This window comes from Branchiostoma lanceolatum, chromosome 6, assembly GCF_035083965.1.
Source record: "Branchiostoma lanceolatum isolate klBraLanc5 chromosome 6, klBraLanc5.hap2, whole genome shotgun sequence".
In the NCBI taxonomy this organism is placed as follows: Eukaryota; Metazoa; Chordata; class Leptocardii; order Amphioxiformes; family Branchiostomatidae; genus Branchiostoma; species Branchiostoma lanceolatum.
In genome coordinates, this window is record NC_089727.1 from 13,479,789 (window position 1) to 13,500,127 (window position 20,339).

Sequence of the window (20,339 nt, forward strand, 5' to 3'; positions counted from 1 at the left end):
GAGAGAGACATCAATCTTATTTACATCTGAGAGGGATGAAGCCCATCATGAAGGTGTAAAAATGTACCTTTATAGCCATACATTTAACTGTATTATACATACTGATAAAAAGTTGAACATTTTGAAAACCCAAAGTATTTAACTATCAGCTCAAAGAACATCAAATTCTACTAAGTTATAACCTTTCAAATCCAACATGTGTAACCTTCTGACTATCCCTGAACGTATAAACACATTTCTATCCATGAAAGTTACAAATTTTTCCCTCGTCTTTAAAAAAAAATAGAATAGCCCTTGGAAGAAACATAATCATATGAACTGTTCTTTTCACTTTTTTTTACACTCACTCTGAAAAGGCACTTGCTGACATAGAAACATACTAATTCAGAAGTTGCTGTTTGTAGTAACCTTATCATTGCATAGATTACAAGTTATACATCTAATGATAAAACAGTTGTAAGACAATGTACAATGACACATAAAGCTTTCCTTTGTCTTAGGTTCCTAAAATACAATTGAACAATATTGGTCCCTCTCTTCATATCCAAATTGCTTTAACAGCTTTAATCTCATCAGGTTGCTTATTACCAGACGAAACACTCATCATAGGAGGAAGAAGATTCAAAAGTTGACGAAGTCCAAGTCTCGCACCATCCGTAACGTCACAACTAATGTCTCTTGGTCCTGGACCCACTGGGCTCGTCCATTCTTACTGTCTACAGGGTGGGGCAGGTGGAGACCCAGCTTACTGGGGAGGGGCAAGAAGTAACACAATTTGATTATATTGTTATCCAATAGCTCATGATTCCTCTACAAAAGGTTTACTTGTAAATTACTCAACATAAACCTTTCAAGGATGACATATGCATATAATGATGTGAAAAGAAAGAAGTTTTGTTGTTTGGGATACAAATATTATGTGTGTGTGTGTGTGTTTCCATACTAGTACTACATTTTCTGTTCTGCCGAAGGGAGCAGTGCAGTTTCCATATATTCTGCCAGAGGGCGCTGATAAGGTCTGATGTGGTTATGACCTCATGTGAAAACACTTAGTACTCACTACTTCGGTGTTCTGCAGTCTAGAAACTTGTCTGTAACATCCAGCTCTACCTCTGAAGACTTGTGACCAGGAAGTTTGATTTTCACCTTAAAATGTTCAAACAACAAGAGGAACAATGCTTGATGACATTTGTAATGTGCTTATAGAAGATTAAAAATACAATGTAATCATACTCATAAAAATGGATATCTAAGTCAAGTATCAAAGTATCACTTAAACTGGTTGGAGACTTTCTCTGCACTGGAGGCAGTACCTACCACCATGTCTTCACAACTGGCTGAAGACAAGTTCTTGTTCCCCATCTGTAAGAACATATCTTCTGATGTCACTGCTTGCTTGAAAATCACATCATACCTGCAAATAAACATGACAAAAAGAAGACAGTGTCAACTCTATGATTTGTCTATACAGTAAATTGTTCTGTGAAGTACCCTACATTTTGGGTAGACAGCAGCATATCCATATAAAACATTAATGAGATTCATAACAATTTTACTTCAAACATTAAAGCAAATCAACATGGCATAAGTGGAAGAGATTTACTGAGACAGAACTGTGAGCAGTAAAACTGACTCTGGCTGCGGCCGGGGGTCCAGCACGTCCTCGTACTCCGCACCTGTCGCGACCTCCTCCTCCTCCCAGATGTCCTTGGTGGGGGGTTTGGGCGCCGTGGGCAGAGCTATGGCAGGGGGACATACGCTGGGTTATTCCATAGCAAAAATATAGGAGGGCTAGAAAAGTTATTTAGATTACATGCACCTAATATATATCTGGGACCGTTTCATACAGGTTTGTTTCTGACAACATTTTGAATTTTTTAAAATCTTAGAGGTAAACAAAGACATTTGCTAGAGACATACCATATCTAATACTGTGTGCGTTACAATAAGCTAGTTCGGAGTTGCTACTACGCATGTGCAGTGTCAAAGGTGAAGGCCCCCGCGACGGAAACAAGACCCCTCTGGGCGTTGTTATGCAAATGGAGACAATGTGGAGGCGAGCACTGTTTCCGTCGCGGGGGCCTTCACCTTTGACACTGCACATGCGTAGTAGCAACTCCGAACTAGCTTATTGAACAAATTGAATTGAGACAATTGTAAATGAGTTATATTCATCCAATGCATTCAAGTGATGACTATTTCTAACAGCAATGTTATTGACATTACAAGTAATATAAATAATCATTAATTAAAGGAAACTAAAGTTCTTTCAGAAAATTCTTACCCGTCTTTTCAGGCTTCTTCTTTGGTCCTACATCTGCTGGGCCCATCTGAGCCATTGGTCGACTAGAACTGGGCTGTTACAGTGAAACAATGAATATAAAATAGGATTTTAACCTCCTTGGTTATATTTAGTATGTAGTAAAACATTCAAGTTCAACATAGATGGCCTCAACATGTTACCTGTCACGATATAGTGTGTTATATCTGTCACGATATAGTGTGTTATATATAAGCTTTCCAAATTTCCCCCCAAGAGTGTTTTTGTATTTTAAGTTGAATAACGTTACCCTCCACAAACATTTCATGGAAACTGTGCTCAGATCCAAGTTGTAACGTTATAAAACGGCAGTTAAAAACATTACCTTGAAAATCATAACAAAACATTTCCCACTCCTACCTCTTCGTCGCTGCTGTCATCCTGTGGCTGTGCCGCCTGTAGCATGTCCCTCAGCTGTAGGATGCTGTCTCTACCCATCAGATCCATGGTTAAAAGCTATATGGACCTCAAAAATTAGCGATACGTTTCCTAAGGGGGAGGGGGGTACAAGCCGAATCCGTACGTTCGGTAAACAAAACGCAACAAAACGAATAGATTTTGAACAGTTATGAGACTTGGTGTATCAAAACACATGTAATATAAAGCGAGACTTAAGGTCTTCAAGCCGCTTCTATAACGCAAGTAGAGCCTTTTCTAAGTCGTTGGTTACGCAGAATGTCTGTGTTGGCGTCCTCAGCAACGCGGAAGTGAAGATGACCCACTTGGTCCGCGACGACCTCTGGGATACACCGTGCAGCTGCGGCCTCATGCGAGATTTTGTAAATTTGCAATGTTATTGTTTACGTTGTGCCATTTCTTCATGCATGTATCTGTCAACTATTATTTTGTACAGACCTATTCTTAGTTAGCCCAGTAAGCGTATTTGTGAAAAAAGGACTTTATTCGTCCATTTGAAAATATTTAGTGTTATTCAACGCACAATCAAGTATTAGTAAGTAAGTAACGCATAATCATGCATTTTACATTAGGTCTCGCTGATGATGATCTGAATATCGTAAATTAAATGAGTAGTTAATCTAAAATGACGGGTAAGTTACATGTACAGTAAAACAATTTACAGCGTCTATGTATCTTTAATCTATATTGTCTATCGGTGTAGGGTAGGACTATATGCAAGCCAAGGCAACACACACTTAAAGCCTTGCCTCCACCAGGCCTTCCTGAGGAGTTGATATAGTTACATGTAGATAGCAGAACTGGCAAAATATAGGGATAACTACAGGTCTACGACCTCATACCATAAATAATTTTTTTCTCATTACAATGTGAATGACATAATCTACTTCTATAGAGCTAACCATTATCAGTTATAAATCATCTGGATTGGTAATCATTTGCATCATTAACGAAAAAATGCAATGATGGACGTCCATTCAAAGGTACTACTGTACATAGTAGCTTTTATGCTCGTTACATCTGTAATTTGAGTATGGGAAACATGAATGGATATCATGGAAGCTCATCTGTGCAAACTAGGACCTTACTCGCATAATTAATGGTAATGCTACTCTTTAGAGGCAGATATTAGGATTTGAATACTTGCTTCATTTATAACTTCAGTAGATGTAAACATCGTCATTTAGGATATCATTTGCGTGGTTGATATGGGCACACCATAATTCTGTTAAATGACGAGACCTGCATAGTCATGGTATGTTATATTTGTAGTGATGAATTATTCAAGGTATACATTAGACATAATTTGCATAGTTGATTATCTTTTAAGAATTATCAGTGGAGGTGTGAGCTCCTGGAACTCGAGGTATGGCTTAATTTATCTGTGATGTTAAAAACGCCAAGAAAAAGCAACACACAGGCTAAAATGCCATAGGAAATTCAGCTGTTTCTAAAAAAAACATTCAGACTGTTATTTTTAGATAATCACTCTGCAAAAACAAACAAAAATTACCCATTATCCCAATTAACACATTTTTGTCCCAGGCATGTGCTCTGTATTGCTCTTAGCAAGAAAACGAAGGACCATCAATCATTTTGCCACCTTTTCCTTATTTTCCCAACTCAATTTGAGTTATAAAAAAACAAATAATCCAAGGATCTAGAATGGCCAACCTGGATGACCCTCAGTACAATGCAATGACTCTCATTACAATGTAATTGTTAAGTGTGGCTTTAGACCAAACCACAGCATGTTAAACTATACAGAAATATATTCAAAACAAGAAAAATGGCAAAACAAGTGAAACATGGGAAGTTTATTCAATTACCAACTTATGTCTGTACAACTATGTGTAACTTTCTCAATATATTATTTTCTTTTGTAAATGAAATTTGCGAGAAGACCATTGGGTGTGCACGTCTGTATAGAATTGAATCAATTAGAACAATGTCACAATGCTCCAATATGGGCAATACTTTTCTAAAACTACTTGTAACTAATGAAAAGAGAGTTGTGGGAGGAGGTACATTTATTGACATAAGTCTGACAGATCCCTAGTGCTACGATTTAACGTCATTACTGGCACTAACGCATAGATGGGGTGAAAACAACTCCTTTATACACAATTAAGTACAGATAAAAATATCCTCCAGTCCGCATTGTATGCTAAATCTGTTATTGACATAGTTTAGTTGGTCCTTATTGCTACACTACATTGCAGTGGACACAGCAAACTAAACATCTATCTCCCACTTTTAACAGTAATGATCTATCCATTCAAGTACAGCATGCGAAATAGTATTGCTATTCAGAAACATCTTGACAATAATTAATCACTCTGACAGATTAGTATACAGGACGTGCATAGTAGAAAAGATGGATTGCTATTTTGTGTCAAAACTTGTGTTGAAATTTTGAATGAACAGTGAATTTCTAGCAGTAACGTTAGCGTGTTAAACGTTATCAAAGAGTCAAACCCTGTAACAGCAGCAGTTTTGGCTGAGCAAAGCCTCAGGTATTGCTTGTACTTTTATCATTGCATTTTACCCAGAGCATTTTCTTATATGCTGTTCTTGTTGTGACAATGGGATGTCTACTTCTACATTATGAGGGTCATACCTTCAAATAACATAGCAAGCTTTGTGGCTTTTAAAAGTGGTCATCTAGGGAATTTCCATGTGAAACTTGTTGGAATACATAAAATATGGATGCCTATTGCCTTATTACCTTGCCATGCTAACCAAACACAGACAAGTCACAAAATACATTTGTTCAACATAGTCTAACAGATTCTTGTTTTTGAGAAATATCATCCGAACAGTTTGCAGCAAAGAGTATAAAGTAGTAAGACAGTTTTCAGTCTCCTATAGAATACCTTAAACTGGGAATATCTTGCTTATGTTGAAAAACTATAACTTAAACGTCATGCAATGTTGGTTGCATTTTCATGCAAAATTCATGTAGGCAATTCTGTAAACTAACTGTGTTTTCATGCTTTGCATGAATGTGTTTTTTTTCTCCATATACATGTAATTGTAATTACAAAGAACAATAGAATCTGGTACTACGGAAACTCTTTTTGCACACCCTACACAAAATGGTATATCTTCAATTAAGTAACAGATCATTTCTCTTTTTTATATTACCCTAAAGGAGGACTTTCTCTAATGCAACAGTTGCACCCGGCAAGGCTTTAGGTTTTAGTCAAGGACAGACAAAAACACAATGCATTTCTAGAGAAATTCCTCCACTTACACAATGTCCCAAATAGCTTTGAAATGGGTTCAATAGGTGAGGGTATTGCTTGACAGACATTTCATCTCTGCTACAAACAGCACAAACAAACAAGCAAATGGACATGAAAGGAAAACATAATCATAGGTTTGTAATAAAAGTATGGCATCATGTATGAGTAACCATGTAATGGGAGACTACATTACAAACACTTACATACACATTCAAGCAGCCACTACAGCCTATATTCCTCTTGAGTTGTCATAGCCCCCCCCCCCCCCACCCTGAATGGCTAGGGTTATCATACCTAAAACCTGTTCGTATAAATTTTTGAATGGTATTTCAAAAGATTCCCTAACTTTCAGAGGTCCTCTATAAAAGTTTTTTTGTCAATGGACATAAAATGAGAGATGCGTGTTCATTTTCACACAAAGAAAGCAAAGGTCAATGTCATTCTTCTTCTTTTAAACTAAATAAGTCTGACTATGTCTAGCTTTGGCTTCACTTTATCCATTCACTTACAAATATTTTCAGCCAAAACATGGAAAGACAAGGCACTGGCAGATTCCTTGTCTCCTCATCAGGAAATTTGGGACAACAGTTATTTTCCAACTCGGTTTAGCAAAATGGATTTCTTCTACTGTATCTTTCTTCTACCGTATCAAACCCCACATGGCAAGGTGCTTTTCCGAATGACACCAGTGTCACAACAACACACACATTGTACACAGTGGACAGCAAAGGCATTAGAATTACATGCAGCATTGGCCTTCAGTATAAAACACACTACATGTAGCAAGTACAATACATCTCTTGGAAAGACAATGTCATACAAAGTTTTGTTGTGAAAGACATGGTCCCTCGCCCACCCTCCACAAGTAAGGGCTCGGACACATTTGTCGTAAGATTGTTTTACAACAGCTTCTTGAGACAGTTGTGGCTGTGTCTTGCAAAATCCAGCTGTCTTCTGACAGAAAAAGTTTGAGATAGATCCTTGTCAATGGTCAATTTTCCTACAATCAAATCATAGGACAAATGTGACCGCACCTAAGTACCACCCCAAACTTCATCTGGGTAATTAAAGGATCATTTTTCATAAGAGAACCCAATATCCCACAAAACTTCCTCATGAGTAATAGATATCTATAAAAACTTCACATGTCCATTGACAAATTGTTCTATGCTACATATTTGTTATCTGAGACATCAAAATAGGTGTCAAAATCATCAAGCAATAAAACTTCCCCAAAATTTGGTGATGGTCTTCCTAGAGAATAAACTACACAATAATCAAAGGTTAAAGTGATTCCTTATTTTCAGTGATTACTAGATATAGATCCTAGAAATCAACCGTCCAAAATATATCTTGGAAATATTACACATGAACATAATGAGAGATCTTTTCTATCCTTAAAAAGGCCTTGTTTCTTCAGAAGAATGTAACCCAAAGACTACTGACAATTAACATGTTTCATGGCCAAAAGTTGGCAACGTTGTTTCATTAGCGCATTCTGGAGACTTCCTTTATCGTGTATTTGTAACTTTTGTAACTTTCTTATGCTGTCTTGGCTTTTGAGATGAAAGCTGAGATCTTCCCCCTCTTCTTCTTCTTATCCTCTGTGGCTCCTTTTTCGTTCAGTTCGTCTGTGCTGTCCTCAAAGGTAGGACTGGCAGGCCCCGAACTCGACCCCTTGTCGGCTTTCCTGAACCAAGGCTTCTTCCCCTTCTTTGTGTCCGCCTTCGGGGAGTCTAGTGAAGTTTGAGACGTGGTTGTCAGCAGAGGAGGTAACGTAGCCGGCCGCTGGACGGTTGTTTTTGTTGATGCGTTGTCTGAGAGGTTTCCTTGAGACCCTGCACCGTCTTCCTCAAGTGTTTCCGCAGAGGAGCTGTCGGTGAAGTTTGGTTCGTAATTGGAAAGGTTTGAGTCCATTCCATTCGTACGCGATCGCACGAGGTCGTCTTGGATGGACTGGATGGAACTCTGCGACACAAGAGTTCCGGGTAGACTCTGGCTGGTGATCTGTTTGACCATGGGCGGCCTATGCGGGGAGGGTTGCTCACTCTGCGCTCTATCCAATGTTCTGCGGACTACTGTCTCACTACTGGCATACATTTGTGATGCCATAAGCTGACTGTAAGGAAAAACAAAAGCCATGTCAACAAACGAATATGATCAAAGTCCTAACTACCACTGCAAAAGGGAATAACATGTGTCCTTCGACATGTACATGTACAGAACACAAGCTAGGATTTGTAGGCGTTAAGCTACTGCGAGATGAAAAACAGAAGAATTGAAACACAAACAGTGACAGATATACGTACATGTAGGAATCCATACACAAGTCACTGCAGAGGGTTGTCAAGGAGGGAAAAAGGACAGGGATGAAATTAAACAGCACTTCAGATAACAGGAAGAACGACTCAAATGTCAGTTAGAAAATTACAAGGAGGTAGAGTAGTGCAACAGAGAGGGGTGGACTTATACATGATACAGGGACAGGTGATAGGGTAAGATTGAGGAAAGGAAAGAAGGGAGGTCACAAAAATTATCAAAGTGGAGACATGCAGAGTTAGCTACATGTACTAGCTCTTGAAGTCTACAGGCAAATACATACATACATGTACATAGTTTCTTTTTGAATAACAACCAGGGAAGAACTGAATGTTCAGTTCACAAAAATTAGAACTCAGGTAAACATACAATAATATGTACCTTGTTGTTAGCAACAATGTTAATGTTTCAGAACACACAGTGCAAAAACTGACTACTGTATAGGTAAGTCACAGTGACAGACAGCTACCAAACTTGGACACTGCAAAACACCACAAAGGAACAGGTGTAGCAACACCCAGTAAACAGAAATTGTGATAAAAAAGATGGTCAAAAATTGTTAATTTGGAGATTAAAAGGAAACAAAATCAAACCAAAGCAGGAAAAAAGGAGAGAAAGAAGGAAGGGCATAGGGATTTCTGATGAGGCTTACAGGTTATATATACTGTACTGTATCTGATTCAGTTCTTCACCTCTCGCCTATTGAGAAGGTTGGTGACATGGGGTCATTGCCGCCGCCTGGACGCATCATGGCTTCCCCCAGGGTGGACAGCGACGCAGTGCTATGGGAGGAACTCATGGCACCCGAAGACCCTATAAATGAGTATGATAGATATGGTCAGGATTTTGGGTGGTACATACATGTACGTGCGTATATCATTCACTCCGTCCACCTTTTTTTTTAATCATCCCATGACTAGTTGTCTCCATATCTCTGTCGTCCATCGCTGCAGGTAGTTGGTGTAGGTCCATACCGCTGTCGGCTTCAAGTTATTGCATGTACATGTATGTCTTGTGCGGTTTTCCATGACTTCTGTTTCCATGATTCAGGTTCCACAGTACAAGTTTGTGCATATAGCACAGTCTTGTTTGATATGGAAGAACCAATAGTGATATAAAGATGTTTTACTACAAAACTAACTGTGTCCATGCTACAACTTTGTGAAGAAATTTTCAAACATTCTAAAGATTGCGCACCTGTTGAATATGTAGGAGGCTGGTCCTCATCCAAAGAGTCGTCCTCCACACCCTGCACACTGCCTGCAAAACCTGGGCTCCCAGGAACAGACCCTGTAAAATTATAGGTATCAACTTCAACTGTCTGTCAGGTATTCTGCAGAGTGTCGGGGCAAACACAGAGAATGTTCCCAAGAGCTACCCACGACTTTGTGTGGTTTTCTGGAAAAAGCAGGCTTTTTTATATGGATTAACAGGACTAGGATAGCAAAATTTCCACTCCATAGCATCCACAATGTGATAAGCTGGTATAGCTGTGACAGCTCCTGAGGACATCCCTGGGTCACATGTTAATTACTTCAACAATAATTAGTCTGTACCCACAACATGGGACATTCGTATATGCCAAAATCTTTTGCATGAAATGTTTTCAATTGGCATTATACACGAAATGGTGTAGAATCAGTTTGTCAAGACTGTGATACACTGTGACACACAACAAACAAACAAACAAGCACAGACAGAGACATTGTGCTGACATCTGTCCATCACACACTGTGATTTTCCCAAGCGATGATCTGTGGACTTAAAATGGTACATGTATGTTAGGTCACAAATTTGTTGGAGTGTGCAAAACAGTACTAAGAAACTTCTAAGGAGATTGATTTATGCATATTTGATAAGATTCTATTTCTTTTCATACATCAAAACATCTTGGGATTTTTTTGGTAATACTTGCAAATATATTTTCTGGCATATCCCATAATGCTCATATGAAGAAAAGGTATGTTTCTTGTCAAAAGTGCATTCAATTTTTCTATGAAAGAAGACAAAGGTTCAATGCCTGCAATACTCAGATCATCCAGGAACTTGGTCATAATGATTTCTCCCATGGCAGCATCCACCTTTCCTGTAAGAGACGCTGTATTAAAGTACAACCGATCTGGACAACAACACGTAGGGCTCAAAATACTTTATTCTATTACCTGCAACATTGCAAATTGTTAAAAATTTCAGGAACATTTTCTGCTGAAGTACCACGGCTACTAGCCTAACCCTTCTACAACCTTTTCCAAAAATGATTAGCCTTTGTCAACATGTACATGTACTATCTTCTTACATAGCTTCGTAATAGCTACAAGCTACAAAGCTTTCCGTGGTGCTGCAAAGCTAATTTTTGTTCATAATACCAAACCTGATTTTTTCTACCAAGTATAATTGTAAGTTAGTTGTTTACATTCTAACCTGCAGTCTGAAAATCATCCTGCAAAAAGCAGGTTGCAGGTAGGTATTTCAAGCCCTGACATGATATCAAACGGAAGCAAAAATGTTTCTCAAAGAAAAGCTTTCATCATGTAACAGACAGATTTTGCCGTTCCTGTGCAAAAAACAGGTTCTGACAAAAGCAACAACATCCAACATTATATTTTGCAAACTGTCAAATTTCAAAAGAAACACTCCAGCTTGGTTTAAGGACTAGGGTGGCTGAGTTAGGTGGCTGCAATACAATAGCATTCATCATCAATATAAGCATATTCCATGGTTAGTACACAAGCACACAAAACACAGCAAATTTCTTTAATGGATGCATGGACATAAATTAATCCTACCTTCTGTGAGGACCTGTGATAGTGCCGTCAGCCCAGGGTTGGTGATGATGTTGAAGCCACATAACTTCTCGATCTTCCTCCATCTGACCAACCGCTCCTTCAGGTCAGAGGTCACTTCCTGCAGGGCTGACCTTGGGAACAAGTGCAAGTAGAGTATTCTATTTGTGTCCAAGCTAAGAGGGCTGGTAAATATACATCAGAAACAACATACAACATACAATACAAGACAAATGTGCCAAGTACAAAATGTTAAGACGTCATTAATGGCAGTTTTGGGTAATAGCTTACAAGTACGAGTAGTTTCAAAACCAATGGTTTCAGAGTAGATCAGATACTGTACATGAAAATATACATGATTGTAGTTAATTAAAAATCTGCTAAATGGGGAGGTAAGCCGGTCTGTTAGAAGACACAAACTGTTTGTTGTGCCCACACTTGAAAGAATGTTGAGAGGCATCCAATAAAGAATTGTTGTGGGGAGATCAAAATTGTTGGATGAGGTGTTGCTTTCCTTTGGTACAGTGCATATCAAATTTTTCCTACTTTAGTAATTTTTTCTGTCGTCTTCCTTCTGCAAAAGACTATATTTTCATCATTCTACTCCTGATGCATGTTTTCATTGTTGCTCCCCTCACACATACCTGGCTGTTGCTATTCTCTTGTCCACCTCGTCTAGTGAGCTGGTGTGTGCAATCTTCAGGGCACCCATGACAGTGATCCTCTTTTTCCTGATCTTCTCACACTAGATGGAGGAAAACAAGAAATGAATCAATACGCATATCACCAGACCAAGACTTAGTGTACCAAAGGCAGAATGGAAGGGTCACATACATTGTAAGATGACAACTGAATGATCATAAAAAGCACTATGTATATGTATGTCCCAATGTTCATCTTACTGTATATCAACTGTACTGACAAAGACCAAAAGAAGGAAAAAATTCAATCTTCTTATTTTTAATTTGGAAAGGTATGTCCTAAATTTAAGGGCACCATTTTTGATGCTCATCATTGTATCTTGACACAATTCATTTGTGACAGTGCCTCCTAGCTGCTGCATGCCTGAACTGCATGCACTTGTCATATAACTGGGATGTACAATGTACGAGAAGAGACACTTGACATATCTGTCTGTCTGAGAGGACATTAGGGATTAAAGTATCACTTGACACTTAAGTGGATGACATGACAGATTTGGGACCACTACGTTTCCTTGCTTTACACCAATTACGTAGCTGGAAATACCAGAGTTGTGCAGTTCTGATGTCTACCTGCACCTATCCTGCACCAGCCCTGAGTACATCTTATGACTTACTGTAGATAATAAGGCTCTGTTTTTGCTGTACTGTTCACCACCTGAAATGCTAAATAAGGAGTTGGAATGGTGGTTGTGTCCAGCGTGATCCAAATTTCATAAAATCTTTAAAATGTACTATTCCTGTAGAGTGGTGGAGCTACAATTTGCCTGGTGCAGGTAGTTTTGTATTACATATATACCAACATAAGTACAAGAATGCAGAAGGAAACTACATTAATTTTGTATGTCCAGTTGATAGTGATATATTACTGACCGACTCCCGTGCAGCTGCAAACTGTGTCTCGGCAGCCAGCTTCTTGATGCTGTAATTTTTCAGCTCGAGCTCGTAGGTGAGCTGTAGCCACTGTTGGAGCGAGGAGGGGGGATGCCAGCTCCGCCTCTCCAGCTCCTTCTCCGCCCTCCGCAGGGCTTGTCTAACCTACACAGACAGAACATCAGACAGTACAGGTGTCAGCATTAAAGGTAAAGGTACCTGTGTAGTCCCAATAGTCTACATGTAAGTGTTATCCATCGGGTCTAACTTACTCTAAGGCATCGTATTGGAAGGTGGAAATCTTCCCAACCAAAGTCAGGTTACCCCCATTTTTACACCTTGGTGGAGTGAAGAAAGTCTTATAAAATACCTTTCCCAAGGGCACAACATTTTGCCAGGAACCTGATTTTGTGCTGTTACATGTACATTCTATGCTACACCACTGCATAGAACTGTCAGTCAGTCTAACCTAAAGAAACAAAACAGTAGATAGTTCAGGTATCAGTGGCGTCTGTGTAGCACAGTGGCAGAGCATCCGGCCATGAACCAATAAGACCCAGGTTCAATCCCCAGTGGAGTACCCAGACATGTCCGGACATGCACCCAGACGTTGTGCCCTTGGGAAAGGCACTTAACACACATTTCCCATGTCCTAAGCCCAGCAGTAGGGTTTGGGTTGGCGTTAGGAAGGGCATCCAGCCGTAAAAACTCTTGCTACAAAAAAGGACTTGCACTTGATGAGGAGTTCTGGGGCTTCCCCATCAATGTGCAAGCACGTCTAACCCCCAGATGATGGGGAACAAAAGACGTTAAATTGGATAGAGAGAGGTAAAGGTAGTTCCAGCTTTTTTTTAAGGCCGAAGGGACAGGGGTTGTTATCCACCGTGTCTAGGGCACGGTATTGGAAGGCGGGAACCTCCCCAACTGAAGTCGGGTACCCATTTCTACACCTGGGTAGAGTGAGAAAAGTCATTTCTCAAGGGCACAACGTCTTGCCAGGAACCGAAGCGGTAGCCTCCCAGTCTGGATGTTAAGTTTGACATTCTGACTGCATAGCTCTTGTGTCCTAAGGCCAGTTCCAGCTATCCCTGTCAAAGCGCTGATAATAATATTATAATGACATTTAAATGAGGAAGGTGCTATGGCAATGGTGTGAATGTGTGCTGGGGTGAGGCGATAATTGCTCAGACTTCACCTCCCATTCCCCCGCCTGCTATTAGCATTAGATTAAGCGCTAATTGGATACCCTGCCATGCTGTCCACTGTGCTTTCCCCGCCTACATAACAGTACATAAAACATGATAGACTGCTATGGGAAAGCACATGCTATTGATTTCAACATTCACCACACTCTGATTCTGTGCTTTTACATATATGCTACACCACTTCACAGTACTGCCAGTCAGTCACTCTGTACAGTACCAATGAAGTTTAACTAGTCTAAACAGTTTATTTTTCCGTGTAGCAAACACGTCTAAGTTCCTTACTTGGTAAAGCTCTTCCTCTGCTATTCTGAGTCTGTTGATCTCTGTCTCTGTGTTCTCTCGCACCATCTTCAGTCTCTCAGCTTCTTGTTTGGCATTGGTCATTTCTTCCCTCATTTTGGCCTCCAGGTTCATTTTCTCTTCCACCACAGTCTGCTGCTCCTCCTCTGCTTGTTGTAGCCTGTGACGTGTTAACACAAAAATTAGAATGACCTGTTTTTTTACGGCACCATCTGAATAAAAGTAACCCGACAGATGTAGAGAATCTTATGGTAAAAGTCCTGTTTCAGGATTCTTCCCTAAATCTTTTATCACCTTCTCTTCAGGTGCAGGTCTGCCTTCAAAAAGACCATACAAACACCTATAGTAACAATATCATTATGCATTGAAGCTTCAACAAAAAAATAATAGCCTTCTTTCTTTTCAATATCTATCAGAATTGCCTAAGAGATTATCATATCCAATGATACAATTGCCTTCAATGTGCTCCACCACTGTTCTGCCACCATCCCATTTATGAAACTTTGAAATAAACTACCAATATTAGCTTGAAAGTTCATCTGTGTTTAACAGAGACGGCAGGCGCCACAGACTTTCCGCTACTAATGATCCACTCCTCACGGAGTCACGTGTGCTATCTGCATAACACAGCGGTGGATTTCTCACTCCTTGACAAAGACTGTTGTCGTACAGTCCAAAATTTGGGTAAGTCCGATTCTTGTGTTGGAAAGTTAAAACTTGTTTCTCTGCCAATAAGCCCTATATGCCCTTCAGTTGCAACTGAACATTTCACTCACAATCACTAAAAATCAGCAGTTACAGTTACTGTGCCCCCCCCCCACCACACTACATATCACATACTATGTCTTTTAGTTTTACAATCAGCTCCATGAAGATGCCCACCTGGCCTGCATCTCTCCCAGCGTCTCCTCAGCCTTTTGCAGACTCTCCATCTCCCGCATCATCTTCTTGATGTGCCCCTGGGAGAAGCGATGTTGTACGAAGGCAAACCAGCAGCCCCCTATCGCAATCACCAAGGACAGCATCAGAGCTGTGTCCTTGATATAACTGTGGCCTTCTGCAAAGAAACCAAAGATAGTGTGGTTCAGTAACCGATAAGTTTGTGTCCTTCATCTATGACTCATTTCAAGATTACAAAAAATGTTTTTGATGCAACCAACATCAACCTTTCCGACAAAAATCAGTTGTTCCATGATGAACTAACTTTCCAGTAGATCCACTACTTATAAATCTAGACAATAACAACTACTGTAGCAGCTGTAAGAACTGTATAGCTTTATATCTCACAACCACAAAACAATTGAAGAAGTTCTTCACAGAAAGTCACGAACAGCAGTATTCATCAATATTGAAGGAAAAGTTTAGAAAATAGAAATAAATAGAATAGTGCTACTAGAGTCCATTCCAAGTCACCGCGAGGGTTGTTATTGTCATAATTTAGAACTATTTTCAAGTTATTGTTATTATTTGTGTAAGAGATTTAATACTTTTGAAATATTTTGAATGTGATTTCAACTTTATAAATATTTCTTAAGTTTTCTACAACTTAAGAAATATTCATGATGTAGAATAAGATATTTACAATGGTTTCTAAATAATGGTAACAGCATTCTACCATTATTTACAATTATTTACAATTTCTTACCATTTTCTACCATTATTTGTAACATCTCTATAAATAGGTCAGAGGGCTGGGAAGAAAGTAATTCACACATCCTTACGAAGTTTAGGGAAGAATTCTTTCCACAAAGGACCCAACAGTGTCCTGCAGTGAAGTCTAAAGATGTACAAAGGCAGACAGAAGGGCCAGATTAGCACCTACTTTTATGGGGGCAATCACCATTCTACCATTGTTAACCATTTTCTACCATTTTCTGTTAATATTTCTAAAAGTTAAATAATGACATAGATGTTTAGAAATTATTACAAATAAAGAGGTTTTTGTGCAGTTACTTTCAAAATGTTTCTAAATTATCTATTCAAATTCAAATAAATTCATATTTTTGTATTTGATCTTTTAGAAAAATTTAGAACTTTTGTCAGTCAGATATTCTTTTATAAGAAATTTTTCAAAATGATTACAAATATTATTATAAAACCCTCGCGGTGACTCGGAATGGACTCTAGAAACCCACTGCAGCTTTCTTAATTGCTCTGTGTCTATCTTTTGGGAGGTATAGTTGTCAATTTAAATTGGTTTTATGTAATTGTCTCAGGACTTTGGAGTCTGGTTGTTTTCCCTGCATAAAAGGAGACAAGACAATCTTATCTTCTTTTGTGAAAGGTTATTTTCAAACCTGGTAGGCAGAAAATATGTCCGACCAACTTTGTATCAGACTGAATATGGTGGAACACGGATCAATTGACACCAAAGTTTGTTTGCGACTTTTGTTCAATTATGTTAACAATTCATTGAAAGCAAAACTAATTGGAACAGTTAGGCATTACTTTTCATATATACATAAATGTTAACAAGTTGGAGCAAACATGTATTCTATGTTATATTGTATCAATTCAGTCAAGTCTTTTCCATTCAAACAAGTTTCAAACTAGATAAGGTTCTTTTCATCAAAAGGAGAAAAATTTCAAAAGATCTAAACCATAAAATTTCACTCCAGGCCAAGAAATTGAATTGCTATATAGCTAGTCATATGTGTCTTGGGTCCCAGAAAGATGTTTTGGGTCTCCCAACAGTGTTCATTATCAAAGTTTGTTGGCATGCTGAGTGGTAGATTACGTTTTGCTGGTCCAAACAGGACAACGTCCATGGCTTTGAGCGCAATCTTCTGTCGATGCACAGGGTTGGTGATACCCAGGATCGTGGTCAGGAAGTGGGGATTGTTGACGGCCAATCTGGGAAGCAGAACAATACAGAATAGTTATTAGAGAAGACATTAAAACCAACATGACTTTTGTTAAAGTGGGATATATCAAACACTTATATATACGTTTTGTAATTGTGTTAGCCACTGCTGGCACAAGACAGTACTTTGGGGTAGAAGATGCTTTGGAAAGGGTGGCTAAATGTAAACCCTTCCATACCAACTTACATGTACATGTACACTGTTACAGTAACAACTTTGATGCACAGATGAGCACACAGTAGGGGAAGGTTATATCAAAAGGTGTTAGATGGCCTACATGTCCCTATGTGGCACTTTATAAAGCAGGGTCTGTTTGAATATGCCCTACAATGCCATAATCAATGGAAATGAATCTCAGTCTACACAAACTACAACAAATTTGAGCTGCATGGAGAGCAATCAGGGTCTATGTACATGTACATAAAAATCATAAACTGGAATTTAGATGCAAACGAATTTGATATCATTCTGCTACAGATTATAGTTTTAATCTGACAAGCACAATGTTGTCTTTCACAAAGGAAAGTAAAATGTCATACTCTTTATTTTCATTGAGTAACCTTCTATGTAACAATTGCACATGACCGCAGATTGTTGAATCCCTGCTCTCTTTGCTGTTGAGCATAAACACAAGTACACAAATGAAACTGACTAAAAAAGTGTAGTCTTGCATCTATGCTCTAGATGCTGTTAGGCCAGAACACGTCTGCCGGGGTTATTAAACACAGACACAAGGCATCAAACTCTTTCTACACCAGCATGGCCAAACATTGGTAGGATACCTCAGTGGAACCAGGTCCAAGGCCAGTCATCAGGTAGTATAGGAAGAGTGAAGAAAATTAGTTCAAGCTTGGTAACTTTTGGGGACTCATATGCCTTTCCCAAGCTTGGCCTGTACATGTAGTAGCCGACACAAATTGGAACACAGAAAAACACTGGTGGGAGACTGAGAATGCATGTAACAGTTTAGACAACAAACGGCAAAAGGATTTCAAGGTCACAAATAGCAAAAGGTTGACACTGAATAAAGAAAGGGGAAAACAATAATTGCAAACAGCAGAGCAAAGTGACAGAAGACAGAAGGAAAGTAGACAAACAAAAAGACAGAAGCAAAAACAGCCTTCAACCTAAAGAGAGAAGACAGAGTATAGAATGAAAATCTCCCAAAGTACAAACTGCATATGGTACTGTACTATACATTGCTAATTGACACGCACTTTGCACTTACACACATACAGTGTGGTTTTCAACATTATTAACCACAATAAAACCACAGTTTGATTTTTACTTATGGACAAAAACATAGATGTAAGTTGGAACAGGAAAAACAGTAATATCATGACATCTCTCAGATAAATATTGAAACATCACACGCACTGTTTTAGATTTTCAAACTAAAATATTCAGACAGCTTTAAACTCAGAAAACTATCTAGAAGACACACACTTCACACTGCAACACATAACAGTACAGAAAATACATCTTCATCAGCTTGTTGTCTCCTCCCATGCATACTTTTTGGAACACTGCTGCCACAACACCATATTTGGTTAGAGCTGTTTTAAGGCATCTGAAACAAAATTACATACACTTTGTATCTTGCTGCCCCTCCCCTATTCATTTTATTGGAACGGTCTTTGGTTGACTTTTTTTGTCTGAAACTATAACCAAATCACCTTGGAAGGGCTGAGCCATCTACAGCGTTTGTCTCAAACGTAGCAGCATACTGGGGTAGTTCCACAGCATTCACCAGCCACGCCACAGTGTGTTCTACCGTCCAGTTGTAAACTGTGAGCAAAACGAAATAAAGAAAATCATCACACAGCCATGTATGAAAAAGAGTCACCCCATTTCATACACACTGTGTATTGATTACGAGGCCATGGAGAGAAACATATATCCTTTATTTCTATGGGTAACTTTGCCACTAGGAACGGATAGTTTTTGTACCGCGGACGTGGGAACATGATAGAAAATTCACCGATGATATTCGCGGTAGCGTTGGAATACCTATATTTTCGGCTTACCCCTTAGTTCTGCAGGCAATATCCTGGCGCAGGTCTTAATTTTTGATTGTCGCACCGTGCGACCGTGATTTTAAATCTAGTCGCATTCTCAAAAAACTGGTCGCATATGCGACTAATCCAGTCGCACTCACGAGCGCTGCCATGGCATCATGTTTTACTCCCTAACAGGTTTATTTGGTGATAATTATATTGTTGGTTCAATTTCCATCTTAAATGTCTTCTAAAAATTTTGGGCATGCATGCGCAGCTGTTACAAGTCCATGTCATGTACAACTACAGTCTGTATAACACACTTGCTGCAGACAAGACATGCTGATTTGTTGCTCGGGGTGACAGACCATTATGGCCAGCCACACCAGACAGAATGAGGTTATGTTGATAAAAGCAAGGCTGAAATTCTTGTCCTTGAAATGGGACCTGATTCAGAAGGTGACCAAGTAAAAAATGATGATGGTCAAACTCAAAGGTTTTAACCTTTCAACTTTTCTTCTGAATGCAGTATTTTATATTGTAAACTTGAGTAAAAATGAAATGGAAGAAGTAGCCAAACAATGGATATAAAACTGTTCTGTAATTTAAATGACCTTGAAAAAATGTAAACGTTGCAGGTTAGAGAGTCACTCACTTGGCAACTGAATAACATGACATGCAGTGAACTACTCCCTTCTCCCCAACCACTAAAATTACCAACCGCAATATTAAATATTACCTTCTGAATGTTTCCAGGCAGTCCACAGGTCGTCCACGCTGATGAACTTGTCCTCCCCGCTGCGATGGAATGTGCTCTGTCGCTCCGACCCATCCTGGTAGTGAAGCTCGTCGCGTAAGAACTGAAGAAAGGCAAATGGACAGACAGTTGAACTTGAAGTCCTCCTAGTTGCCAGCAGGGCTTAAATAATACAGGAAACTTGTGTGGTGCAGGTAATGTTAAATGTTACGTACATCATACAATCTAAATGATACCATTTTCACCTGCTGAAGAGAAGCCTTGTATTAGAAAATTATGTTCAACACATTGAGAGGTAATGTTGAGAGATGTGTTATGTAATTATGCACATTCTGTTTAACAAGTATAACGTTACCATACATGTACATATTGGGGAGATTTCCGCTGGCACCAGAAAGGAACCATGGTGCATACCTCACAATTAACTGGCTTCACCCCTCTTCTTTCACAGTCAGAGAATCTATACCAAACATGGACATGTTCAAACTAAGTCCTCATTAGGGTTCAGACTCTATGATGAAAAAGAATTTGAGGGAGGGAGGGGGAAAAGCAAGA

The 20,339-nt window shown here is 39.2% G+C and overlaps 2 protein-coding genes across 10 annotated transcripts in view; both read right to left on the reverse strand.

Moving 5' to 3' along the window:
• Positions 1-576: 576 nt before the first annotated feature.
• LOC136437417 (dynein axonemal assembly factor 6-like) lies at positions 577-3,108 on the reverse strand. 3 transcript variants are annotated; one of them, XM_066432027.1, is made up of 7 exons: positions 2,950-3,108; positions 2,681-2,776; positions 2,285-2,357; positions 1,634-1,739; positions 1,318-1,414; positions 1,061-1,146; positions 577-748 (listed from the first exon to the last, which is right to left on the reverse strand). In XM_066432027.1, the coding sequence occupies exons 2-7, from the start codon at positions 2,765-2,767 to the stop codon at positions 622-624; spliced, it is 576 nt and encodes a 191-aa protein (XP_066288124.1). In that variant the 5' UTR covers positions 2,768-2,776; positions 2,950-3,108; the 3' UTR covers positions 577-621. The 3 variants fall into 3 exon arrangements, with proteins under 3 accessions (XP_066288124.1, XP_066288123.1, XP_066288122.1); XM_066432026.1 differs by having other exon boundaries at positions 2,681-2,786; positions 2,950-3,107; XM_066432025.1 differs by having other exon boundaries at positions 2,681-3,107.
• A 1,427-nt stretch (positions 3,109-4,535) lies between these two features.
• LOC136437378 (stromal interaction molecule 1-like) overlaps positions 4,536-20,339 on the reverse strand; it is a 28,215-nt gene continuing 12,411 nt past the window's right edge. For 2 of the 7 annotated variants that reach the window (XM_066431964.1, XM_066431967.1), the window contains 14 exons: positions 19,767-19,887; positions 18,707-18,818; positions 17,813-17,839; positions 16,904-17,019; positions 15,049-15,223; positions 14,149-14,326; positions 12,662-12,826; positions 11,732-11,832; positions 11,091-11,221; positions 10,325-10,390; positions 9,502-9,594; positions 8,997-9,117; positions 8,295-8,318; positions 4,536-8,104 (listed from right to left, as the gene is read on the reverse strand). In XM_066431964.1, the coding sequence (XP_066288061.1) occupies positions 7,528-8,104; positions 8,295-8,318; positions 8,997-9,117; positions 9,502-9,594; positions 10,325-10,390; positions 11,091-11,221; positions 11,732-11,832; positions 12,662-12,826; positions 14,149-14,326; positions 15,049-15,223; positions 16,904-17,019; positions 17,813-17,839; positions 18,707-18,818; positions 19,767-19,887 (2,007 nt within the window). In that variant the 3' untranslated portion in view covers positions 4,536-7,527. Of the gene's footprint in view, positions 8,105-8,294; positions 8,319-8,956; positions 9,118-9,501; positions 9,595-10,324; positions 10,391-11,090; positions 11,222-11,731; positions 11,833-12,661; positions 12,827-14,148; positions 14,327-15,048; positions 15,224-16,903; positions 17,020-17,812; positions 17,840-18,706; positions 18,819-19,766; positions 19,888-20,339 lie in introns of all 7 variants that reach the window. The other 5 variants (XR_010756176.1, XM_066431965.1, XM_066431966.1 and 2 more) reach the window with 5 other exon arrangements.